This window comes from Xiphophorus couchianus, chromosome 7 (genome assembly GCF_001444195.1).
Source record: "Xiphophorus couchianus chromosome 7, X_couchianus-1.0, whole genome shotgun sequence".
NCBI classification, from domain to species: Eukaryota; Metazoa; Chordata; class Actinopteri; order Cyprinodontiformes; family Poeciliidae; genus Xiphophorus; species Xiphophorus couchianus.
In genome coordinates, this window is record NC_040234.1 from 4,150,824 (window position 1) to 4,178,588 (window position 27,765).

At 40.6% G+C, this 27,765-nt stretch overlaps 2 protein-coding genes across 12 annotated transcripts in view; one reads left to right on the top strand and one right to left on the bottom strand.

The window, feature by feature from the left end:
* caska (calcium/calmodulin-dependent serine protein kinase a) overlaps positions 1-27,765 on the top strand; it is a 145,532-nt gene that overhangs the window by 54,645 nt on the left and 63,122 nt on the right. For all 11 annotated transcript variants that reach the window (XM_028022160.1, XM_028022161.1, XM_028022163.1 and 8 more), the window contains exons 3-5: positions 9,596-9,701; positions 11,752-11,829; positions 12,125-12,197. In XM_028022160.1, the coding sequence (XP_027877961.1) occupies positions 9,596-9,701; positions 11,752-11,829; positions 12,125-12,197 (257 nt within the window). The remainder of the gene's footprint in view (positions 1-9,595; positions 9,702-11,751; positions 11,830-12,124; positions 12,198-27,765) is intronic.
* Positions 18,313-27,592, bottom strand: gpr82 (G protein-coupled receptor 82). The gene is made up of 4 exons (XM_028022172.1): positions 27,229-27,592; positions 22,419-23,209; positions 20,516-20,647; positions 18,313-20,437 (listed from the first exon to the last, which is right to left on the bottom strand). The coding sequence occupies exons 2-4, from the start codon at positions 23,202-23,204 to the stop codon at positions 20,198-20,200; spliced, it is 1,158 nt and encodes a 385-aa protein (XP_027877973.1). The 5' UTR covers positions 23,205-23,209; positions 27,229-27,592; the 3' UTR covers positions 18,313-20,197.

Consider the following 27,765-nt stretch of genomic DNA (forward strand, 5'->3'; position numbering starts at 1 on the left):
GGGAAAAAAAACAAAAAAAAACATGCTGCTCTGAATCAAGCTGTTTCTATCCAGGAGTAAACTCTGAAAATATGAAAATACATTTGAAGATGAAGGTTATTTATTCCCTTTGTCTTACTGTTGTATTGCCTCAGAAACCGCTCAAGAACGCTTCATGTTTGTGTTTTTTAAAACCTGAAGATAAAAATCCAGCTTTCTTGGTTTGTGTCATTGCTAACTGCTATGCTAACATTAGCATATCGATTTTCTGTTTCGATGTGATTCATTGATAAGATGACCTGTTCCTCATTTTGGTAACTTGGGCTGATCATGGATATATCACCATCAACGTCAAAGAAGGGAAAATAGAAAAAGGGAAAATAAACACATTCTTATGTGCTTTGGCCTTTCATACACACACAAAAAAACAATCAGTTTTATACAACTAAAAAAAAGATTACTTATAAAAACTCAGAGGACAGTGAAGATTTGAGAGATATTTGTGTCTACCTGACAAAATGGAGATTTAAAGTTTTGCGTATTACTGTCTGCGACAAACAATGCGCCAACACATCCACATGCTAGCTTTGACATGTCTCTAAATCAAATTAGTCTTATTTTAATAACTTGATATTCTAATATGCTATTTATAAATAGTTCAACCTGTCTACCTGACTGTCCACACAAAGGAACCTCCTAGCGCCATGTTTAATTCCTAACAGGAAGTCATAGTTATTTTGAAGCAATCTGATTGGCTGACAGGTTTTAGCTTTGTGCTACACTGCCCCCTATGGGTTTGGCATGTTTAAAATAATAATCAGTGGCAGATTTGTGCTGGTTTGTGTGGATGAAGTCCTTTCTGAAACCGATCCTGCATGTACAATATGATGTAGCAGAGATTTTTTTAATAAAATCCCATTTACATGTGGACAAGGTCTTAAAGGCTGCTAGAGAAAATCGTTAGATTGACATCAGTTAATTCATATTCTTGGCTTATAATATAGTCCTGCAACTTCACATAAAACTAGGCTGTCATTTTTCAAAAACTTAAATACGAGTCATTTTAAAGAAGCTTTGATCGGGGTTGGATTAGGACATCCGAAGCTTTATCAACTCTGCTTGCCTTTCTACACACTGGCCTACTTCTCATTCACTCTGTTGGAGTTTCCCCGTTCCGTCTGGTTTATTATGCTGTGATTGGACTGGTCCACTGTGGCACTTCATTGCCAAATAATACCTTGGGCACCTTAACAGCGACTGCTAATGAAACAACAGACGGTTTCTATTGACTATAATGGTTTTGGTCAATTCTAACCAGTATTTCCCACTTTGTGTTCCACCATGGCAGACTTTATCACAGGACGTTAATGTAAGTTGGAGTTTAAAAATACCCAAAAAACTATACAGACATTTAAGGTATTAGAAAAGCAAAAACCCTCCCTGGTTTCCTCCGTCTGCGAGCTTTTTATTTTTCAGTCTATTACAGAGTTGTTGTGCACCAGTAATCCTGAAAAGACTGCTGAGTATCGTCTAGACAAAACATGCGGAGGACTTATCCGACATCTCCCACGGGCCAGGAGAGCGATGGAGGGAGGGATGAGGGAACAAAAGAGGAGGAGAGATTGAATTACAGATATTCACAGGGTGGAGTACGGAGCGATAAGCTTGATACAATGGAGAGGGAGCGAGGAGGAATGTAGAGAGAGCGGCCGGTCTGCTGAAAAGCCGTTTACCACAGAGTCCATATTAAACAGTTTGAGCAGCGTGGCTTCTCTCTCACTGCAGTGAACCTTTTTTTTTTTTTTTGTCTTTGAGGAAGACAGCATGTGGTGGCAAAATATTGAATTGCTCTTTTAAATGTCAACAGTTGATTATTTTCTTAAATTTGAAGCCTTTATAGAAACCAATTGTTTTTTGTTTTTTTTCAGCCCTGGAAATCTCTGCTTTCAGGTTCAATGGCTAAATTTGGCATCAGATGACTAATCAGAAGAGCAGATCTAAAACCGGGTATTACTAATACAGTTAAAACATTCAACTGTAATCCTCGGCGCGTCTGAGATTTTCCATCTTTAAAGCAGAGTGAAACCATTGTTGCTGCTTTAATCAGACTTGAAAAGAGACGTATTAGACACATTACATGCAGGAGCAAATTTGAGTTACTTCAGGATGTTTTCTTAAATGTTGCATCTCTGGATGGTCGGCTTGACCAGTTTCCTTCTCCTCTTTTCATCACATTTGGTAGGATGCAGAAATTAGGCCAGTCATGATAACATATTTTACTGGATGATAAATTCTCCCAGAAGTTATTGCGATAAAAAATAATCTTGTTGCTGTGAGACAATTTTCAAGCAATATGATCAATAAACTTACATTTTAATGAACATTTAACAATCGTTTTAAATATCCCAAATAAATAAACAGAAACAGTCTGTAAACAAAACTGACCTCCAAAAGACTAAAGCACCAAACTAAAGACTTTTATTATCATCCAGTTTTTGATAGAAAAAGAGAAAAATGCTAAATCATGCAAATTGAATATATTGAACTCATTTTAATTTATTGTGTGATTGATTTATTGTTTATTGTGAGAGGCCTAGTAGAAACGGACATCCGTTTTTTTCCATAAGATATAAGTATGCACCATATTAATATTGCAAAGGACAGTTCAGAATTCAATAACTGATGGGAAATATGTTTGAAATGTCACATGCGCCTTGTCAATAAACGGTTTGAAGGCTTTTGAGATGCTCACCAGATAGAGTCTCTGTGTTGTCAGACGTCTAGACCAAACTGACTGTAACGACTTTCAAGACATTAAATTACAAAGTAAAATTTCTCTTAAGTCATATTTGATATTAATAGCACTTTATGACTGCTGAAGGTAACAGTTACTTGATTGTGCTGTAAAATGGCACTATGCGCCTGGAAAACACGTAATACCGCCCCTTTAATAATCGAGGTGCTGGAATTATTCGATACTTCAAACTTAAATCCTCCAAGGGTATGAATAGTTTTGGATTCGTGAGCCAGAAACACCCTGAACACAGCCCAGACAAATGGAAGTGGGTCAGAATGCTTTGTGACTTTGGAATGGATTGGTCAACCACGGCTCACACACACACAGAGACACACACAGGCCGGGTAGAGGTCTGTCCGTTTGATGAATAGGTCAGCCCTCTGAGGGGATGAAAGTGAAAACCAAGATGGAGAATGAAGAAAATTCATCATGCGCCATCAGCCTCTCTGATCTCTGAGCTCTTCCTCCGCTGTCCTCCATCCTTTATCTGTCTCCTCCTGCCGTCTTCATGTTCTGTTTCTGTCACGGCTGCAGAAAGGGACGGGGATCCCAGCTGCTCGTCTCTCGCGTTCTTGTCTTTTATTTCCGTTTAGCAGAGGCTTTCTTGCTGACTATCTCTTTCCTTCCCTCGTTTGTCCCCTAAAACAGCCCCGTAACCAACAGCCTGGTTGTGGGGCTGAGTGCCAGCAGAAACATCAAGACCGCTACATTCAGTCTCCTCTTTGCCTTGTTTACGCATTTCAGAGAAGGAATCATATTGGTCCTGTTCTGTAGTGTCGAAATGAAATTGCTTTAACTTGGATTAGAGTCTAATTTCACTGTGGAGCTCTGAATGTGCAGCTGATTTTAATAATCTGACTCCACCATATTCGGCAGAGTCCTAATAACATGGGAAAAATGCCTTATAAGTGAAATAATCTGTGGTACTTTATCAAAAATAAGGAATTATTTACTTAAAACAAGTTTCTATATCTTGCTGAGAAGTTACGCGTAAGTTAGTGGACTTGAAATAAGATAAAACTAAGATATTTATACTAGAAATTAGACCAAAAATACATGGTGGGATTTTGTTTTTGCAGTGTAAACACCTTCTTGAAGTCATAGCGGCTAACAACCTGCTGAACCTGGTGGCTCACTTAGTTTGTCCCATGAATGAACAGACAGATCTATCCCGTCTCTCCACACTCTTCCATCAGACGTACAGTTTTCCAGTCGGATCCATGTCTTCCTGCTTTTTAAAAAAAGTTTATTTGTCAATAACGCTGTTGATTACACTTCAGCTCCATGATCAATGGATGTGTCCTGGTTTCGATTGCTTCAACACACACGCACACGCGCACACACTTGCAGACACATAAAGGCCATTTAAGAAGCAATGACGGTGCCTTTCTTCGGGCAGTCTTCCGTTGCTCTGTGACACTGGCTCAGTAATTCGCCTCTCGTTTTGACGAAGCATCCTTTTGGATCTCCAGCCGGACTTCCGGCGACTGATATCAGCAGCGAGCTCGTCCCGCCACAATAAAAGCGGCGTTTTTAGCAGCATTAGCATCGTGGCAGAGCCAGCGGAGGCCAAAGGCTCCACCCCCCCGCCTGCATACTCCCCTCGGAGGACTGGCTTAATGTTAGCGCCGAGGCCCACGGCTTCAGCTAATTAAATGTCACTGCGACTACGTGGTGAAGCTATGCGGCGTGTTCACTCGCAGCGCTGCGTGGGTGTGATTACCAGCTACTCTATCGCGGCTTTGCAGAAATATCAACTCGGCTCCACCTTCCTCCCCATTAGTCCTCGTGGCTATGAATCCCTTCAGCAGACGTGGCCAGGGACATGTGGGACACGTGGGACATGTCCCACTGGGACTGGAGGGTGACTGGTGAATTTAGCCAGCGTTCACCCGGACTGAGCTGGTGCAGAAGTGTCAGTCAGACAGGCAGTTAATAAAATTAAGTGCTCTTTGAATAAACTGATTGAAATTGTTCCCGTCCAGACAGGTTGTAAACGTGATCTGCGTTGCTCTGCTCGGCTGTCTGAAGCTCCCACTGCGGCTGCCAACGAACGATGAATGGACGAAGAGATTGAGAGTCTGAATGGAAGGATGACAGCAAGACAGAGGGAGAGGATGTTGGTACAAAACAGAAAAACAAGTGAATCCCTCGCTGTTTGTCAATCATTGTGCGAACCAGGAAGAGGAGAGACGAGCCAGGACAATTCCCACCTGATGTGTCAACATTGCTGTGGTGAATCGGCAGGGGGATATCAGCAGGAACGATCGGAATACACGGAGTCAACGTTAATCTGTTGGAGATTGTCAAGAACCAGCTGATTAGCAGAATGGAGAACTTTTTATTGTGTGTCTTAGTTGACCTCCATGTTTGATTTGATTTCTATTCTTCTGTACATGGTTCAATTAATCTGAAGGGTCTAGGTTCTGTTAAAACATCCATATTCTGTATTGTAATGGGGAAAACAAGAGAAGAACCAGTACTGTTACTGGAATGACACCCCGTCATCTCATGGTCCTGATGGTTATTGATTAGCGGCGCTGCAAGTGGAAGCAATAGATTCTCAGTCATCCAGGGCCTGACAGTCCTACATGTGATAGTAGAAGGCAACTGGACTTGACTTGTTCCTTAAAGATATCTCGGCTATGGTGATGCACTGCTAAGCCTTCAGGACAGGTGAAATGAAAACACATGGCAGGAAGCAAGGTGAAAGACCTTTAAGGATCATGATGAGAGCCGAGGCTCCGGGCGCTGTTACTGCTTTGTTAGGTTTTTGTTCTCTCTCGTTGGACAAAGGTAGTAATTTTCTGTCTTTTTTTTCATCTCTTTTTTTTTTCTTGAACGTGAGGTAGGAATGGTGGATGGTCTCATAACTGATTTTTCTTGTGTAAATATTCCAACTTGTTATTTCAAAGTGAAAACATAAGACAACTGGATGCTAGCGTAGCTGTGTTTGATCTTTCTGAAGCAGATTCCACAAACTGCGAGTGTTTCATTTATTTAGCCTGCAGTAGCCTCAGAAGAGAATATCTTACTGTCAACACTGGTGGATTAAACAAGCCTGAAAAGAATGAGAAGCAATTTACAACACACCATGTGAAGGAAGCGTGTAGTTTTCCACCACTCCAAGGATGTACTTACTTCTCAACAAGCCATAGGAAAGTGAATTATTACAGATAATAATTTCCCAGAACCTTTTTTTTTCCACCCCTTCAAAATCCAAACCAACCCTTTAATCCATGCCTGAATGACAGGTTATTACTGTCGGCAACTTTTGATCCGTGAAGGAAAACATGTATTTTCCTTTCCAACGCTTTGACGTTTTCTCTATCAAGTCTGACGCTTCTTACCGGACGCAAAAAATCCCTTCAAATCGGCTTCCGCTTCGGCTGATTTAGGCACAGTATGTATGCCGAGAAAGGGAGAGAGTAGTGTGTGATGCAGTCGTTACAGGTTATTAAAGTTGTCCTCCTCCGCTGTAGCTTTCTTCTCTTCAGAGCGTCCATGTGGACAGATTTGATTTAAAGTCGCTCCTCTCCTGGAACCTCTCCTAATCGCTCAAACGGGCCTCCAGACGCCACTGCTTTCATCCCATTTTACATGACAGAGCAATTTTCCGTCAGCATCAGAGGCGGTGACGGCATATTGATTCGTCTGAGCTGCTTTTTTTCTTCTTCTTCTTCATAACCGGGCGCGTGGCTGTCATCGCAGATTTGCTCCCGTTAAACATCACCCGAATATCTGTTGAAGTAAAACTGTTGTTGTTTTGTTATTTTCTTTTCTTTTTTTCCCCCTCACTCTGCTTTTGCTCTCCTGAGATCCTGAGCTGTATCTGCTCAGTTTTTATCCCAGTGTCACGTCTCTCCCTGGTGATTCCCCTAAACAAGCAGCCCGCATTGTTCTGTTCAGCTTCACTAACCCTCCTCCATTAGCCCTCCTCCTCATTACGAGCCAATTAAAGCGCCATAGACGCTCTCTGCCGGGCTGCAGCGAGACGATCTGGAGTAATGGTATGCATGCAAACAAACGGCACTTGAAAGCACATAGGGGAGCTGAGAGCTGCTAGCGTTTTTTTGCATGAGACCCCCTCCTGCCGATGAGTCATCATGGTGGGTCTTTAGGAGTGCGTGCCTCATGCTGAGCTCTGCGTTTTCTATCCATAACAGCTTCCTAAAATATAGACAGCTCTTGTGTTGTATCAAGCGGCTCTGTGGAGAGGTTTGTCGGCGAATAAACGGCATCATAAACACAGCAGACTGTAAAGCTGTGGAGACGTTTAAATCAGGTTCAGTTTATTGGAAAACAAAAAGCCTCTGTGAAAATAAGTTTTAAAGTGAAATGAAGCGACACAGGAGAGATGGTGGCAGAAGGTGCTCTGATCAGTACAGCGCCCCAAGCCGATACTGATATCGGGAATTGGTTTGATATTGGCTGAAATACGATTGTTGGATTATACCGGCGCACATCTAAAATCTCCGATATAAGCCTGATAGAAACACTTCGCTCCAGCATTTAGTCTGCTCCAGTATTTGTATCCAACAACGCTTGCATCATGCTAATAATAAATGGGTCAGTTGTTCTCATACAAAAATATTGTTATTGACTATTGTTCTGTTTTTGAGTAATATCACTTGATCATTCCACACTAAAAAATAGGTAATAAAAGTATTTGACTCGGACGCGACGGTGGAGCAGGGGTAAAACGTGCGACCCAAACATGGAGGCATCAGTCCTTGTCCTGGGTGTCACAGGTTCGAGTCCCGGCCTGATGACTTTTGCCGCGTGTCTTCCTCCTCTCTCACAACCCACTTATCTGCCTGACCACTGTCAAACAACTCTAGAGCTGGTAAAACCTAAAAAAAAGAGTATTTATGACTCGTTTTGATATGGTATTGTGCCAGTATTGGTATTAATCAATATTCAAAGCTGCAATATCGGTATCGTATCTGGAGTGAAAAAAACACCTTGGAATGAAGTCAACCATTCCTAGTAACGGGGTCAACCACACCCAGCAACGGGGTCAACCATGCCTAGCAGCAGGGTCAACCACACCTCCTCACTAAGATGAGAATTTCTGTGGACTCCTCGCTCCGACGCGCTCTCAGCCGACTGAATCACCCCTGAGCCAGGACTCGTTGTTTCTAAAGTTATAAATCAGGTTTATTTCACTTGGATACAAAAGGCTTGAGAAAAGCTGGTTTGGGCTCGTGAAGTAAACAACTGGAGTGGATACAAAGGATTCATAGTGGGAAAGGAGGAGCTCCCTCTGACGTCTAATGTCAGTGTCACAGTTAGACAACAGCTGACTGGGATGTGTGAAGCAGCCGGGTGTGTTACAGCTGGTCTACTAGAGCCGCCCAAATACTGTAAATCTTTAAAGGTTCTGCTTGGACCTACAGCAGAGATGCAACAGAAGCAACTGGACTGTGACCAGAAAACGTTGTTTGTTCAACTTTTCACCCTCTAATCAGTTTGGAGGCAGTGGTTCAGGCCTGACACAGAGTGGAAACTTTTATTGCGGCACTTTTTATAAGGTCATTCCAGTCCTTTCAAAGGTCACAATTTTACTACAAAGAAAGAATCACACTGATCTTTTTATGCAGGGGGGGAGAAAAAGTATACACACCCCTGTGCCGAGGACTTCCAGGAGGCAGAGAGGAGACAGGGCGTTTGCTGTTGCAGCTCCCAAACTTTGGAATTCTTTACCTATGTTGGTAAAACAGGCCCCCTCTTTAGCAATTTTTAAATCTGCTCTTAAGACTTACCTTTTTCGGTTGGCCTTTGATTCGGTTTGAGATGCTGCTTTTCTGTATTTATCTGGGTATGTTTATGTATTATATAGAGTGTTTTACGTCACTGCATTGTTGGTTTTGATGTGTTTTAATTTTGTTTTTATTTGTTTAATTTTGTGATTGTACAGCACTTTGGTCAGTGGTACTGTTTTAAAGTGCTATATAAATAAACTTGCCTTGCCTTGCCTTGCCTGTCACAAGATATCGGAGGAATTTATGTAGGCTGAGAATAATCGTTATCTATTTACCCAAAAACAAGAGCTTAATATCTCTTAATTTCAAACAATCTTCACAGCAGTCAGGTGACAACAAGCAGCTGCTGGATTGTTTTGGAGGCTCCACATTAAAGAGGCTAATGAAGCGAGATATTGTGGTGCTAAACTCGCACAGCATGATCAAAGCGTTTCTCATCATATTTAAGTAAATGCTTTTGAAGTGCGTATCGCCTGTTTCTTTAAAAGAGCTCTAGTCTGCTTTTTGGGCCACCAGATGAAATAAGCAGCTGGGCTTTAACACGCAGGGAAAAGTCTTCGGCTACTTCCTGAAACTAACTCGTGTTGTTGTTGTTTTTAGGGGGTTGTGGGAGGCGGGGGGAGCTTTCGGCTCCAGTGTATTCGGTAGTGAAGCAACAGGAAAGAGAGTCGTGAGAGGAGGCAAAACCGAACCGTGACGGCTGCGTCCAGAACCGAGTCCTCCGTGCGGGGTTCGCGCGCACCGCCGCGCCCTTTGAAGCTACTTTTAAACCCGAAATGTGATATTTAGTTGTTCAAAAAACAATCATCTAAGAGTGGCTTTTGACATGAAATGTTTGTGACGCTCAGAAAAATCACAAGCGAAGGTCTAAAAGATCCAAACATTAGAGATGAAGAAATTAAAACCATGGAAAAGTTGGAGTTATCCGTTACTTGAGTCGCATTTTTTTCGACTTTATATCTCAAAATTTTACTTCTTTACCCTTTTTTCAGTACGGCTCTAACAATGCCACGAGTCCTTACTGTGTTTCTTGTCTTCTTCTGTGTCTCCTCAGATCTAAAGCGAGAGGCCAGCATCTGCCACATGCTGAAGCATCCCCACATCGTGGAGCTGCTGGAGACCTACAGCTCCGACGGCATGCTCTACATGGTGTTTGAATTGTAAGCCCTCGTTGCCAGGTCACATCTGAAGGACACACACAGAGAGGTGGATCAGTAGTGGGGAAGAAAAAAAAAAAAAAAACAGAGGTGGATATCACAGCTTGTTTTAAGTAGAATGAGATGGGATTCAGAGAGGCGTCCACGCAGCCAGGCAATGGAAGAGGAACATGAAGAAGAAGCGTGTCCTACAGCGGTTTTATGTAATCAGCATGGATACGAGAAAGCTCGTTAGCCGAGGATGGACCGCGGCGAGAGGAGCGAGGAGAGACAGAGCGGCCTCGCGGAGGAAAAAAAGATAAGATTAAGATTTCGCACTCGCTGCTACCTCCAGCTTCTCTAAAAGCCGCGCCTTCCCCGGAGCTCCTCCCGGCCCGCTCTCTATCTTCATCTCTCTCGCTCTTCCAGAACTAATTCCTTTATCGTGTAATTCTGTTATCGCCTCGACGGGCAAAACGCTCGCGCCGCGCCGCTCTGTCACGCGCACAGAGAGGGGACTTTGAAGGAAATGCAAGTGAGCTCCATTTAGAGGGATTTTCATGCTTTCTGAGCTTTTGTGCGTGTGTGTGCCCGTTTTTTTTCACACACACATGCCGCGTCTCTCCGTTCCAGATCCCAGGCCACATTAAGCTGTAGGGTGGAGGAAACAGGTGCAGCTAGCAGGTTAAAGAGCTGCAGCAGAGCAGGGTGCCCCCGGGCGCAGTGGTTGGAGGCCACTGCGCTCCACCGTTCCGCAACGAGTCGGAGTCCCTTAGAAGCATTTCTTTCTGGCCACTTAATTTGAGATTACTGTCTATTAATCGTTGGGAATAAATAATTCAGTAAGATTGTATATTATGGAAAATGCAGATGTAAAAATAAAATAAAAGGAGCAAACGTTTGCCAAAAAACTCAGAAATTTTGAAATGAATCTCAGAAATTTTCTATAAGGCACTCGAAATGTCTGAGCTCAAAAAGTCGTAAATTTGCAATGAAAAAGTCTGAAATTTTCTGAGTTTGAAAAGTCAAAAATTTTCTACTTTACAAGCTCAGAAAATTTCTAAAAAAAATATGTCAATTAATCTTATTAATCGATCCAAAGCTTCTAGATGACATGGTGTGTTGTACTGTGACTATAAAAAAATAGAATAGAATAGAATAAAAGTACTTTATTCATCCCAGCAGGGAAATTACTTCGCAGTTACAGCATAGAGACAAGACACAATAACAACTACCACTGAGTAGTAGTTGTAGATAAAATAAAAATAAAAAATCAAATATAAAATGCTATAAATTGTAAAAATATGAAATGCTGTTAATATAAAAGGCAACTTAAGAGCAGTCCTTGCAAAGATTTTAAAAAATGCAGATATGTATATGTACAGCAAGTGTGCCAAAGGAAAAATGGACAGATCATAAACATTACTAAGATAAGGCTTAGTAATGTTATCTATTAAGATAACATTACTAAAATTAAACACCTTACTAAGGTGGGTGTTTAAATGATGCTCAGATGGTCCTGACATGTTCCAGGAGGTCCTTTACGCCCATACACTCCACCAGGAGATGGAGCCGTTGACACAAGGTGGCATAGATCCTTGATTTGCTCTATCAGAATTTCCCAGCTGACATTCCAGGAGATTTTCGGTGAATCTATGTGAGTGATTTCCTTGACTAAGTTTGCACACTTGGCTCTTGATTTAAAGACATTTGAAATGTAAATAGAAGCAACCAGAGAGAGGACCAATGGTCCTATTTACCTCACAAAGGTCTGAAAATCAACCTCCTCACTCGGTTACATCTGCACCTGTGCGGGTGACAATAAGTCGCCCCACTGTTGCCAAATTAGCAACTTTGTTGCTGTATCTAACAATGTTTTGGATTTTAAAAAAAAATTGGTACTGGCCAAAATTGGAACCGGCAGGTCAGGCTTTGTAGAGATCGGCGATCGCCCTGAACGCAGCACAAAACTTAAGCTCCATTAGCTTAAGATCTCATGTAAATTTCCTTTGTGCAGATTTGTCCTGAGTTCAGACGTGAGTTTAAAAACGTTCCCTCCGTTTGTGTCTGTCAGCATGGACGGGGCAGACCTGTGCTTCGAGATCGTGAAGAGGGCGGACGCTGGCTTCGTCTACAGCGAGGCAGTGGCCAGGTGAGCGTCGAACTGTTCGGTTTTCCTTCAGAGCCTGGCCAAAGTATTCAATCCTGCTGAGTCTTTTTTTTTTTTTTCATTTTGTTACATTAAAACTACTAATTTCAACATGTTTCGGGGGCATTTAGGAAAATGATACGTGGGTTTCTAACTTCAGTTGTTAATGAAAATCTGTTAAATGTGGTGTCCATGTTGTAGTCTCTTTTAATCTGTTTGAATGCTTTCAAACTGTTTATGTCATCAGGGTGAACAAACGCTGAGATGCAACACTAACTACATGACTTCTTGATTTCAGTCATTACATGAGGCAGATCCTCGAGGCGCTGCGTTATTGCCACGACAACAACATCATCCACAGAGACGTTAAGGTACCTCTGACTTCATCCTCCTCATGCTTTGCTGTTATGTTTAGACGTCCTTTGTTTCCTCTTTGCTCTTCCTCCACACATTCTGAGCCATCGCGTAAATAAAAAAAACAATAAATATTCAAACTTAACTTTATCGAGAATTTAAAAAATAAACAGTAAAATTAAAGCAAATAATTAGGGAAGAAGCTGTTTTCTATGTGTTTATATTGCTTATTTTCAACTTTTCCATCTATAATAAAAAAAGACAATACTAAAAAAACAATCAAAACAAAATGAAAAAAGAAAAAGAAGTCACTAATACAGACATAGATAAACAATATTGGCAATTAGTGGCGATAAGCAAAAATAACTTGCTTATATAACCTGACTTAGCTCCGCCTTCAAGGACAAAGCTCCTCCTCAGAGCTGCAGTTTTCAAGCATCCGTCCCTCAGAGCAGCTCTGCCCCATTCAGCTCCTACCGACTAGCCAGCAGCAATTAGCAAACACCTGGTGGGACTGTGCATCTGTTGAGCTCATTACAGGAGTTACTTGTTTTGATGGCTTCCTGAAGACGGAGCTTCAGAAGAAGCAGGAGTTTTTAAAGAGACAAAGACCCAATTTCAAAGTTTTAAATTACAAAGTAAATTTTTTTTATGTCATATTTGATATGTAACATTTTTTCACAACTGAAGGTAACATAGTTACTTGAATGTGCTATAAAATGACATGTTGTACCTTAAAAACACTAATACCGCCTCTTTAACAGTTTAATTTGTTTTATCGATGCATTCTGGCACACTCGGCCCTTTAAGAGCATTCGTGATCCTGATTTGGCCCGTAATGAAAATGAGTTTGACAGCCCGGCGTTAGAGATTCAGAGTTCCACTTTGTTGCAGGATGGTGAACACCTCTGTTATTGCTGTGGCTTTGTGAGCTTCCTGTGTTTTTCTGGCTTCCCAGCGCCCTTTAAAGGGACAGACACACATTCAGAGTGCTCACAAAACCAGAGTCGTTAAATATGGATCAGGTTTCCAGAGTTGCATCTTTTCATGCATGAAAGTCAAAGGATTCATTTAAAGCCCCTGACGGCCACAAGTCCCTCTCTCCACTGTACTTATCTCCCCAACACGCTTTGCCGAACGCCTCCCCCCGATGGTACCTGCGTGTATCCGTTTTCTGCCGATGTTTTCCCACCATTAGAGCAGATTAAATCTGTTTAGTGGCCCGAGTCGCGGCAACCCGTTGTGAAGGTTGAACCATCTTTTTCTGGGACCTTGTGTTCGTGCTTCGACGCACCGTTTCCTAGTCAAGAGCAGAACCGAATGTCGAATCTGGAAATCACAGGTGCGAGGAATCTGAAAACGCTGCGGGACGTTTGATGGGGAACATAAATCCTCGCACCTCGCTTATCAGCAGCCATACTTCTTTTATCTGCAAATACACTCAGGTGAGAGGCTCTCCTGTCGGATGGAGCACAAGTACAGAGGGCTTTGGATCCTATATGCAGCAGATAACCAGGAATATAACTGCGTCTGTGCAGGAGGAGGGGCGTTTGTACAACCGGTTGATTGCTTCTCTTTTTTTTCTGCCACTAGTGGTCTTTATTTGCAGCAGCTCTCGTTGTTCTGAGTGATTTCAGTCTGCCATCTTGTTTTACAGTTTTAATTTTTGGGGGACTTTAGCTTCCAGAAGGGATGATTGAAATAAAAGCAAGTAAGAACAAGATAAAAAATTATTAAAATTGGAAATTGGATTTGGTATAAAAAAAACCCTGAAATTTTATTTTCCAAGCATGATCGCCCAGCCATAGTACTACCACCACCCTGTTTGGTAATTGGTTCAATGGCCATTAAATCAAAGTCTGTATGTTGTCAACATCCTGTTGCATTATTTGAAATTATTATTAATTTCACTTTCTAGTAGTTTTTATATATTATAGATATAACTATTTAAAAAGCTCATCCAGCTGCGAATTAGCTTTTGCCATAACCATTGTGATGCGCACATGGGACTGCTGTTCTGCTCAGTTTGTCTGTGTGTGTCGCTGTCAAATAAACCCAAATTAATTAATTAATCATCCACAAAGCAAAATGTAACTCTGTGCTTTGTGCTCTGAGTGACATCATGCTGTATTATTTATTTTACATTTTATTTAGAATTTGTAATTACACTTTCTGACTACAGTTTAGTTTTTGCATGTTTGACCATGTAGTCACTCTATTGTTTATGTCATTTTCAGTTTCTTTATTACTTATTTTCCACTTGCCACTCTACTAATAATTGCACTGACTGAATAAATCAAAGTTGTTTTTACATGTTTAACCAAGCTTGTGAAACTTTTTGTATTTAAGTGTTGTTCTGACGTGGAGTTATTAAATAAATTTGTAATTTAGTACATTTATGTCCATGTTTAAAAAAAGGAAATGTTTTAAGTCAATTCAGTGCTGCTATTCTGCATCAGATCGATTTCAGCCAATACTAAACCTCAGATATCGGTATTGGAAGGTAAAGAAGTGAATCGGTGCGACCCCAGTTTATTCTCCCAAACATTTTCTCCTCAGCTTCGGCTCAAGCTTGTTAATGCGGCGCCTTCTCATCTGAAACAGTTTATTGCTGAGGTGGATACAGATGTGATGACACTACTTACATCCCCATTGTAAAAAAAAAAAGAAATGTAGGAACATAAATGATTGTTTTTTGCAGTTTTCAAAGGCAGCAGTTTTGTGTCCCTTACAGGCCCAGCGAGGCTCAAATGCCACATTTTGCATATGAATAGCTACAAGTGTGACTGATGGAGGCGAGACGCATTTCCCCACAGAACACGTGAATGTCAGCTGTATGACAGGAGAAAATGGCCTCAGTCCACTTGGACCTCAGAGCCATGTACTGGCGCTGCTCACAGGATCGTTAGTGGTGTGTGTGTGTGTGTGTGTGTGTGTGATGATGGGTGGTTTTGTGGCGGAGCTAACGACTTCTATAATGGCATCCAATGATCCTTGAGGTGTTGACCGTGATGCTCTGTGATTGAGGGTTCTCCTTCAGTCATGCATCAGGCAGGTAGGGTCAGACGTTTCTAGAAATAAACTTTTGTAGGGTGGAATTTTTTTTCATTTTCCACTGGTTCATTTACCAATGACTTCCTGTTTTTATTTAAACATTTTTTTACTTATGTTGGATATTCAAAATATCTTCCAGTTCCGGTGTGGCGTGTTCTTCACTAAATTAAAGTTTATTGATCTTTGAGAGGCAACCTTGCATTATTATGCTATTATTGATATATTAGCTGAAAATGGTTTCAAAATGACAATATTATTGTTTATCGCAATAATTTTTGGAATAATTTATCGTCCAGATAAATGAATTGTGACAGGCTTGCTGCAGCTTTTTATGTGGCCTTCAAGACTCTATAGAGACACATAAATAAACTTCAACTTAACAATTTAAAATATTATTTTATTGCTCAAATCAAAGCAGTTTTTATCTGTATGTGGCCAAATTTCAGTCAGTCCCTGCTGCTTTTTCTGCGGTCGCAGAGATTCTCGCAAAAGCAGAAGTTGAACTGTCAATGGAAAAACACAAGAAAAAAAATACACACCTCAAGTTTTAAGTATAACCCTTCCTCATCTGTCAGGTTTCATTAAACAAACAAAATGAGTTGATTCATGTTTCAGGTTAGTGATTCCTCATCAGCAACCGTCTTGGTTAGTTTGATCTACATTAAATTATTGCTGTCGGTCATTGCGGTTTATTTCACATCAGGTACATTTGCAGCTGCATTCAGTCTTGGTGGGTCAGGTTCATGGAGAACTTCCTCTTTATAGTTCTGCTACAGACACCTTGCATAAGTATTCAACCACCTTGGGTCTTTTTGCTCCTCTTGTCATGTTACAGCAGTAAACTCCAGCTCGTATTGTTGGGATTTTGCATGACAGAAACAAACCATGTCTGTACTATTTTTATGCATTTCAACTATACACAAGATTTTGAACTGCTTGTCAGTAACTGTGTGTAGTTCTGATTATAGGGAATGGTTTGCTGTAATTGTGTGTAAACACACATTTAGCAGCATTAACTGATTAAAGCTGCTTATCAGATGTTAATTGGTTAGTTATTTTTTGTTCCATTTCTGAAAGCAATCTTTTTTTATTCTTAATTATATTTTTAATCATCAGTGAACAAAGTGAGATTCACCTACTGACTGAAAGTAGAGTTGGTTCTGAGGATATTTAGCAGCTAAGAGTGTGTCTGATTTAATTAGGACGTCTGTTGACTCATTGTGTGGGTGTTTGTTGTGAACTGTTATTGTTCAGTGAAAAAGAGCTGAATCTGCATTCAAATTCATTTTAAACGTTAAACCAGAGGTTGTTGGTATTTTATGGCTCTTTTACGTGTCGCCTTCAAGTCGGGTCAGACGGGCCTTCTTCTAAGTGTGGTTTATGTAACGACCAACGTGGGATGGTGTTACCTCTAAATGCTCAGTTATGTCCACATGCGGCTGAATTAGTCGATAAGTTTGAAATGAGAAGTGATCAGATTCATCTATTAGGAGTCAAAACTCAAAGATTAAGGTAGAAATGTGTAAAAAGCCCAAAAGTATCTTCATCTGTTTATGCTAGAGCATAATCTCACACCAAACATTTTAGAAAGATTTTGTGATTACTCAATTTTTCTGGGAACTTTTAATTGGTTTGTAATACTCGCTAATAGACTTGACCAGAACCAATATTTACATTGCCACTGCAACAGAGGGTGCCATCTTGAGTTCACCAAAGCCCCTTTATTTCATTTTCTAGTTTCTCTCCAGCTGGTTGAAGTCTGGTTCAGTTCCAGCCAGAGTAGGTGTGTCTCCATTGGCAGTGAATATGGACAGGAAGATGCGGTACAGGGTCTGTAGTCGACGCTCTGAGGATTTTGTGTGTGTACCCTTGGTTGGCCAGTTCCTAAGAAATCTCTCTGTAAATGTGTTCGCTGTGTGTTGTCCCATCTAATTGACACCACATGCACTGTTCTGCCACAACTGAGGTTTGGACTCAAGGTTTTGACCATGGAATTATTAGGGGTTCGCTATCTTGCAAACCCCTACAGTCTTGCCAAAAATTGAAAATGGTGTTTGAGACGTTGTTGTTTATAAACCCATGGGCTAATCAACAGATGCAGTGTGCAGTACCTTAAGCGCAATACCCAACTTGGCTTGTGTCAGGAAGTGCGTAGGATGGAGTCTGACTGAGAAATGACTGGTTAAAGCTACAACCTTTAAAATGCCATGGGAACCACGAGAGAGCTGTGAAATACCCAGTTTTAAATAAAAATCTGGTGAACTGTGCAAGTCAACAGAAGAACGGCACATCACTGAGTCTTTAGCAAGAAAGCAGCAAAGAATATGACTAAGCCAACACACTGCTGAAAATAAAACTTTCTCAATGGTGCCACAGGCCTCCGAACTAAAACTTACAGAAACCATGTGGGGTGAACAGAGGAGGAGACCGGAACCAGGACTTTGGACCAATCACCAGAGAGGAACGGTTCCAGATTCTCTCTCTTCCTGTTCCAACCTCGTGAAGCCTCATTGTGCAACGGAGTTGGACAATGAGACAAGCATAATAGAAGAAGATGCTATGCTCAGATGAAATGAACTGAATGACAGAGCTTCATAGATTTTTGTCATCCCACACACCAAAACACCCACCCACACACACACACTTTCAGCACATCCGCACTCAGAGTAATTCCTCATTTATAATTTAGTTCCGATTACTGAACAAGCTTTATGACACACACATATCAAATATTTACAACCTGTTTAACTCAGAGGTTAAACATGGAAAAGAACCAATAGTTGTTAGAATGAGACACAAAAATGAGGTCAAAGGTCTGAGGTCAGGACTGCAGGACAGTCACCCTGAGCTGAGAGCAAATGAACTTTCAGATTATCTTTGTTGTCATCCAACAGATGCAGAACGATGCATATCAGATCACAAACAGAAACCAGTCAGACAAGCTGTAAAAAAAAAGAAGAAAAAAAGAATAACAGAATAAAAAAGAAGAAGCCATATAAATATAAGTGCAAACTTCCCATCTGCTTAAATATTTGTGCAGGTCATGCAGATTATTTCATGTTTATTATGTTTATTATTTCATTATTTATTTTCATGGGGGAAAATATTGTCTTATAAGCGAAATAATCTGCGAATGGAACAAAACCTTCATCAATATTAAGAAATTATTGACTTAAAGCAAGTTAAAATATCTTGCTGAAAAGTTTCTTGTTAGTTTTTGCCTTATTTCAAGCACATGAAAACTAGAACATACTAGAAACTAAACCAAAATTGCTTGGTAAGATTTTGTGTTTTTGCAGTTCTGTGGAACTGAACATGATCTTTATCTTCTAAAGCTTGATGAAGCTTTCCTGTCTGATGTAGCTTCAAACAGGAAAGGAGGATGCAGGGTTTGTGTGGTACTATGTACCTTTAAAGAGGCACAAACTGCTAAAAGTGCAAAAATAAATAAGTAAAGAAAATGTCCAAATTGTCCAGCAGAACCAGAACCAGGCCCTGTGTCCTGCTGTGTCCGACTGTAGTCGGGACAGAGAGGATTCGGAAGCACAGGAGTTTTTCTTTTTCAATCCAATAAAGGCTTTGATTCAACCGTTGGTAGTTAGCATGCTAATAAAATTAGTAGATTAGATCAAAATGAACAAGTCCGCCACCACCGGATTATCAGGGATGTAATAACTGTTCAATCTCAGTTACTATATATAAATATCTGTCTGCTTAGATATTGAAATAAAGATCAATGAAGGTATAAGCCCAGCATTCTTCAAACAGCAAGCTCTACACACAGAAATTATAATTGACAGCTTCTATATACGAGTTTAACAAAAAGAATACAACCTTACAGTTAAAATACTTTAATAAAAAGAACTCATGAGGCTATAGTAACAAGATGAAAAAGTAATGAAAACAAATAAACTAGTAAAAAGTAAATATCAAGATCTTGCCAAATCCTGTTGCCTCTCACAAGATGGCTGATTAAACAGACAACTAGAAGCTAGTTTAGGCATTGCTTCTTTTTTTTTTTTTTAGCTATCTCTTTCAAGTCTAAGCACCATTAATAGCGATAATTGTTTTTGAGCACTTGCGGCTTGCCAAGCCTGACCGTGGCACAAACAGACATTTAGCTAATTGCAGAGATATTTCAGATAAGCTAGCAAAAAAGAAAAAGATTAAAAAATATCAGTAATGTAGACAAACTCATGTTACTGGACTATCAGTGATGAAACCACTCAGGGGAATCAAGTTTGAATAGCTTGAATAACTGATAGTCTTGGATACTGCTTTCCATTAACTATTACCTTAGTCTAGCTAGCATTTAGCATTTCAGAAGACTGACATTTAGCTTTCTCTATAGCTAAATATTTCATATAGGCTAGGCTAGGAAAGGAAAGAAAAAATACCAGTAAAAAAAGCAGACAAGCTCATGTTCCTGGACTCTCAGTACCTTAGCAAACCGGAGCTATCCATCCGGTTTGCTAGCTTTAAGGCTAGCTCCGTTTGGAACATTCTTAATCATCGACAATACAAAAACACAATGAAATACACAATGAGGCAATACTTAAGTTGCTTCGTCCTAACTAATTTCTCCAGCTAAGGGAAAACAATGGCGGCTGAAGCTCAGTTGCCAGGGTTTTGTTCCTTTGATGGAATAAAACAGAAGACGACGTCTTTCATCGACTGGCCTGTTAACATGATGTCATGATGTCTCAGTGAAACTCCTCCTTTTCCTGCTAAATGCAAAGTAGGTTAATGCAATGCATTGTGGGATTCATAGTTCTTATATCAGTCTCTTCTTCATCTTCTTCTTCTCATCTTCTTCATGGCTGGAGGCCCAGCACACATGCATTCTGTCCCATGTTGGACCTGTTGCATCACTGCGGTGTTGTTGTGACATATGAGGCATTTTGGGGGAAAAATTATGTCTAAAACACAGTCAAGGCACATCTTACTTGTCGCACTTGATCAGTTAACTTCTTTCACAAGCTAACACCACACTCGATAAGATCACATTTCCTTCCCCGACTTTTTCTGTCTTCTGATTTGCACTCTCTGTAGTCGTCCATACTATTTGGCCTTTGTTAAAGTCCAGCTTGTTGTTCCTTAGAAGGCTCAGGGCCTTCTGGCGAAAGGTCCTGTCCAACAGGAAGTACATCACGGGGTCAGTGGAGGACCTCAGAACGGCGAGCAGAAACAGGCAGTTCTTTAGCTGGAGAGAGAGCAGAGAGAAGGTGATGCTATCTGCTCCGAAGCCAGGAAGTGAGACGTGGAGGTGGAACTCAGTTACCTCGATGAAGACGTTCAGGGGGTGACAGGTGGTGGCAGAACAGGAGTCCAGCGAAGAAGACTGATAATGAGCCAGAATGATGAAGATGGGTTTGAAGATGTGATATGGCAGCAGACACAAAGACAGGACAACCTGCACAGAGTTAAAAAAAATAATTGTAAAACATCACCGAACCACCTTCCTTTTTTATAAAGATATGAATACAATTTGTAATAAGGTCTTAGCATAAAACTGTGGAAAAAGTGACGCTCTATGAACACTTTCTGGATGGACTGTATGTCTTCCCTTACTACTTTGCATTTCCATAAATGGTGCAATATACTGTAACAGAGAAATTGTATTTTAAAGTGTGGATGTGAATGTAGAAGACGGACAACATTGTTAGAAACACCGTTTAGCTTTATGCTCAGTGAAATGTGGAGCCACGCTGCTGATGTCTTTTATCCAAACATCTCAACTCTCCACTGAGGCACTCTGAGGCAGAATGACATCCGGAGAACATGAACATATCTCACTTTTCATTTTTTAATTACTTCCTTTCTAAGCTATTAGGATTTCTATTCTTCCTACGCCGGTTTAGAGTAGATCCTTCCTGAGAAAGAGTTCGTGTTTGATCCAGAACAAAGATGCCGTTAGTCCATCACTTGAAGAGTCAGCTCAAATCGATGGCACCTTGTTTTTGTGACTTCCCTTAAAGTAAAAATTTTTCTCTGCAACAGGAAGGGAAGATTCCTTCCTGTAATATAAACAGTTTTCCAAACAAGCCAAGACTTCTCTACAGTGCAGTACAATAGATTTTCAGACCTTTAAAGGAAATTAGTTTATTTGTGGAATGGGTTGCAGGATTATTTCTGTTTCACTTTGGGTGCATGATACCAACAGCTGCTGGAGCCACGTAGCCAGTGGCTGAACATTGACATAGAAAACAGTGGGACTGCAGCAGAAACCAATGCGCCCAAATATTTGCTGTTTTTGTTTAAGTTTAAGCTAGCGATAGCATGTTAGCACAGCTACCTGCTGCCAGAAGTTAAAAAAGCAACTTAAATATTTGTCCATGTTGCAACTGCTTAGAGAGATAAATACTGTAAGTTCAGTTATTTATTCTGTATTTTTCCTTTCTGCAGTTGGGATGAACTATATATATATATACTGTAGATATCACTATGCAACATGTTGCTCTAGCAGGATTCACATGCCTTTACTGTGTGCAGAATAGCAATAACAAAAATCTAAAGCATATTAGTTCTGAAATCTGCTGTTTACAGAAGATTTGTCCTTCCACTCCGAATTCCGACTTCCCAATCAGGAAAAGCAACTTCAATTCCTCTGAGGTTGGACTTTCCACTCAGAAAGTGGGAAAAACTCTAACTACCCTCAGTTAGGATTTAAAGGCGGCTCCTCGCGTCAACAGTTAAAAGCTGTGACGCGAAAGAAAACTAAAGTCAATGTCACATGTTACACAACGTTACACTGAACAAATGAAAGTGATGCTCACTGATGGACAGCAAAGCTTAATATCATGTTCATAAAATGCACTGCAAGCAATGTGTACTTGGGTGTCGCCATGTTCAAATTCCAACATCTCCAACTATGTTAATTGGAACGCTGTTATCTATGGTCAAACCCAGCTCCTGGTTCTGTCTTCTTAGGCAAATGGAAAGCCTCAACAGTGTTGTTTTTTCTCTTGCATTTAAAAAATCTTCTGCAAGACCTTCAGAAACTCCTAAAGGTCATTGGTTGAAACAACCTTAAATGATTACAGGAAAGTGCAGGTCTTTTGAATGAAAATCTGGTGAAAACTATGTTACTTAATACATCTGTGACTGGAGACCTGGAAGTTTGACTCATCACAAACAGGAATATAATGGCGATGAAACTTAGTTCTGAAAGAACTCATAGTCACCTGGATGACCACAATGTTCCTGGAAACCCGCGCCAGCAGGCTCTGTGAGCTGGTGATGTTTGCGTTGCGGCGCGAGCGTTTGATGTGCCTCAGGACGGTCACGTACGAGACCAGCACCAGCAGGTAGAGGACGAAGAACAGAATTACAAGGGAAACGCTGGTGGTTGAAGACACGCTGCCTCCTATTTCCACCACCGGGCTATAGCACACCTCCTCACTTATTGTAGCTTCGTTTATAGAGTAGTAAACAGTCACCGGAACGATGCCCCCCACCGCCACCACCCATAGAATGGCGCACACCCCGTTTGCGAAGGAGACCCGCTTGAGGCTCGAGAAGAAGCTGTGGGGCAGCAGTGAGATGCAGGCGCTCGGCCGGGAGGCGTGGGTGTTCCGAATGAGCACGGCGAACCGGCTGAGAGCCACCCAGGTGAGGATCAGGAGGCTGATGTAGATGTTGATGTGGAGCACAGGGGTGATGCCGTGCAGGACTATCTGACATGGGATGTCCCTTATGGACCAGTGCGTGCCCATGGCGAAGTACACCGCCAGGAAGGGCACCATGATGGCCATCAGCAGGTTAGAGATGCTCAGGTGGGAGAGGTAAATGTGTGTGGGAGAGATGGAAGGGATGCAGCGCAGGAACACCCACAAAGACAGCAGGTTCCCCGGCAGAGCGGTGAGGAAGAGGAGTGCATAGATGGAGGGGAGGAAGTAGAGCGTTGCCGCTGAGGGACACAGGGAACAGGAGGCATTATGGAGTGAAAGTTGAGACGATGGGTCCTCCATTTAATCTGAAAGAGAACAAATGGAGATTAACTTTAAACAAAAGTCTTCATAGTCCTTTTCAGTTTTTAAACCACAAACGTTAATATGTTTAATTTAAATTTAATATGAATGTGAGAAGCAGCTATGATGCTGTGTGAAGTGAATGGAAAAGGATAGATGATTTTCAAAAGATTAGTATCAAAAAGTGGAACGTGCATTTGTATTCGACTGTACAGTCTGTGGAGAAAGTTGAGAGTCAACGCAACCAGTTGCAGTGACGAGTAGCGTGACTGCTGCTGCATTGGCAGGTGTGCAGTCGCTGCCCTGATGGAGAAGGAACTGGGATAGGAACCCAACCAGCTCATCAAACTTGCTATCATCCATTAGGACTGTGGGAAATGAAGGAATCTGTCACGAGAAATGTAGAGAACCTGTACACTTGACTATAAAACTCCAACCGTCCGCAGAGAGTATGTACAGTCTGTGCAGCTCAGAGGGTATGCATGGTATTCCCAAGTATGTGGGAGTCTTAATAAATACAAAGTGTGTTAGCTAGCTGTTGTGTTTTACTAAGCACTCTGAGGTCTATAAAGGAGCCTTGGTAAGCAAATATCCAACATGACCTGGTCATGGAGTTGGAAAGGATCAACGTAACTTTGGCTCTTTTGTCACAAGCCATCACTCTGTAAGAAAAGTGTTTTAAAGTCAAAAACAAGATGCGGTCTTCTTGTGTCTAAGTTAGACAAGTACCTGTGGTTGTGGTGAGGCCAGTTCTGTATCATGCCGTGCTGGTATAGCAGAAGATAAGGCACTAAGTGTCAGTCTGACCAACACACCCACACGATGTATGCTTGTTTTTGTTTGCGCTATGCGAAATTTCTTTAGCTTTTCTTCATAACGCATTTTAGATGTTTTTATTTTCCAGACTCGATTTAATTGTAATTCCTGCCTGATTTCAGATAAATTAATTGCAAGAAGTTGATCCAAGAGTCAAAGACACATTCTGGATCTTCTGTCTATGGCAAACCAGTAGACCATAGACCAGCGCTTGAGTTTTGTTGTTTAGCTACAGAGAGTCCCTCCATGTCTTCCTGCCACCTGCCAGGAAGACTGTTTCGGTTAGCATGACTCTTTTCCTTCCTGTTTTAGAGAAAACCTTTTACTTTAAGGGAAGTTAGAAAGAAGTTGCCACCAGTTTCAGCTGACATTTCAACTGAATCTTTTTCTGTATCAAACATGAACTCTGTCAGGAAGGACCTGCTCCAGCCCAACGCAGAATGGCAGAAATCATGGCAGGTTAGAATGAACGTAATTAAAACCACTAATCTCCTTTCTCTGTTGATGTTGCACATGTCGTGCTTAAAGGTAATGTGTTTTAGCAACGTCATCCTTGTAATTGTAACTTGTTGCCCAACATTGTTTCAAAGGGGAAGAGCATTTCCGTAACTGTAGGCTGGTAAAACCAGACGTGCTCTGGACGCCTCACTGGCATTTTGGAGGAAAAAGTAGCATCTAAGTGGTGCTAGCTAAAAGGATTGAATAATTGAGTCATATTTTGGACTGCTGGAGGTGTTAACAGGACAGGAAACCACAGCAATGAGTTAATACCACAATAATCTTGTGCTTTTCTTGTAACCTGTCATGGGAAAGCAGATTATCTTGTGCTAAAAATTGGTACGGTGCATCAGATGGTGACATTTGTTTGAGCTGTGCATTGTCCCCTTTCTAAATAAAGTTTATTACTATTATCAGCTGTAAGTGACCTTACAGAAGTAGCTGTTGGTTCCTGTAAACCTGCGGTGGGTCGTGAGGCCAGTTTTAACCATTTAAACTCCAACATTATTATACGTGAGGCTAAAAAACAAAAAGATTACTGGAAAGCCGAGCAGTACGATGTTAAGAGAAATTTACAAAAACCAAAACTGCAGACCTCAGTGAAAAATTCAAATTTTTACAGTTCATACCAGGACGGTTAAAAAAAAAAAAAAAAGAGCAGAACTACACCTTGTTAGGAAGATTTTTTTTTATTATTATATATTTTTGCCAGCTTGAATCTGCATGAACTGTCATTTGGACAGTGTAGACCACCGTAGAGATTGTTGACATTATGTTTAAGTCAAACAGTGGATTCCAGCTGTTAAGCATGGTGGTGGAGGGGTGATGATTTGGGTTTGTTTTGCATTTGTCCTAGTGAGATGGTTAAACATGCCCTGCTTTTCCTGCAATTTTACTCAAATTCTGCAGTGTGTTATATTTCTGCCACTAACTTTAGCATGTTTAGTATGCATGTTCAAATACTAAATTTGAACATGCATTCAAATTTAGTATTTTTGTTTATTTGGATATTTTTGTCCAAGCCTGCGCAGAATGTTGTGCATAATGTTAACATATCTCTGCACATCAGTGAGACTGATGTAAGCATATGTGTATATATGTGAACAAGCAATAATTAGTGGTGTGTGCAATTAAATCTCACACACTCTCCTCCCTCTCTCTCTTGAGGTGGAACGTTAAACTCAACAAAACCTAAATAAAGATCTGAACCTGTAGAAATCTTTTTCAGAATATTTTCTACAGATTCTGCATTCAGTCGAAGTCAAATGTATTCACCAACTTCTTGAACAAAAACAAGGAATTTAACTTCGGTTCCTCTTTGCTCTTAATTAAGATATTTAAAATATAAATGTATTAATGAATCAATATGAAGTAGTTTTCCATGTTATAGGAAAAACTTTGTCCTTTTTCATCCAACATTCATGTTTTTATTGGTAAACGGTTTAAAATAAATTGGTCATGTCACCGAATGTTTTACATCACACTCACTATTTATTTTATGATTTTTTTTTAGCTAATAAATAATCACATTACGAATAATATCAATATAATAATAAATAATCACTTTATTATTTATGAAATAAATAGAGGATATAATAAAAGTATTCACACCCCTTGAAGCGTTTGACTTTACAACCATAAACTTAAATATGTTTCATGCCGTATTTTGAATTCATATTTATGTAACCGTTATTTAACCAGATATGTCTCATTGAGATTAAAAGTATCTTTTTCAGGAGAGACCTGGCCAAGAGTGGCAGCAACACGCCGTCATTTACAAATCAAAACCCATTAAAATACGATACAGATAATAAAGGAAGAAAACTAACAAAAAGCAAACACAGCGGATGACAGATCAACTTCTAGTAACATGCAACTGAAGGGAAAGAAAAGGACGTATGATTTTAAATCATCAAAATCATCAAATAAATATATTGATCAATTTTCTGTGCATTATACATCGGAGGCAGATCTGAACAGGAGGGTTTTTAACCTCAGTTTAAAGGAACTCGATGTTTCAGCAACTTTGCAGTTTACTGGAAGTTTGTTTCAGATTCGTTTTGCATAGAAACTGAAGCAAATATACAACAAACTGGGTGTGGTTGTCTACAACTGGAACATTACGTTTTGCCAAGTCGTCTTTACACATCAAAATGTTGCTCAGTGTTTCATTGATCATGGTTCAAAAGCGACTCTAAACAGGTGGATCTTTTAGATTAAAGATTTAAAGGAGCTCAGTGTTTCGGCTCTTTTTCAGTTTTCCGGACGTTTGTTCCAGATTAGTGGTGCATAGAAGCTGAATGCTGCTTCTCCATGTTTGGCTCTGGTTCTGGGGAAGCAGAACAGAACCAGAATTCCTGAGCGATCTGGATGACGGTTGATACAACAACAAGAGATCTTCAATGTACTGTGGTACTAAAACAAAGGAAAAGATGTCGTGATGTCCCTGTCAAAGTTTTAAGTACTGTGGCCAGACGATAGAAAAGTTAAGTAATTCATAAAGAAACTATTTGTGAATGGAAGCCAGGCTGGAAAGAGCAACAAGTGAAGTATCCTAGGCATCAAGAAGAGAAGCTGCTGCAGTCAACAATAATATTCCAGTAGTTTCTGGTTCTGCAGCCTTTGAATACTGAGGTGTTCTTTGTCTTCTTCATGACTGTGAGACACATTGATATATTTTGACACCATGCAAAGTGTGGTTTTTACATACCTGGGGTCTCAGTTCGGACAGTATCCTCCCCACCTCCAGCCACGCATTCATAGGTACAGACAGAGAGAGAGCTGCTCAGGAGCCGGCCGGTCGACAGTGAGCTCTCAGAGCTTCTTCCTCTTTCTCTACGACTGAGCACTTTTTGTAAATGCTACAGAAGTGGGCTGGTCAGTCTGTAAGCCTCAACCTTCTTTTCACTTCATCTAAATTTATTTCAACTTCAAACAGTAAACAGATCCAGATAGACCACACAGAAGACAGCTACTGAGTTATTTCAGGTTTTGCTGTGCATTCTTTTTTTGTTGTTGTTTTTTTTTGTCAACTAGCTTCCTTCTTTTGTTGCAGAATAAAATTTTTCCCCACACCCAGGGGCTCTGCAGATATTTGTTGAATATCTGCAGAGCCCAATAGTAACGTTATTTCTTCACGTAAAATGCAACTTCATACTTTGTCCGACCTCATGTTTTAAAGCCCTCTCCATTAGTGCTGGAACGACAATTGTTTTATACCACATACAAAAGAAAATGAAGATATCAT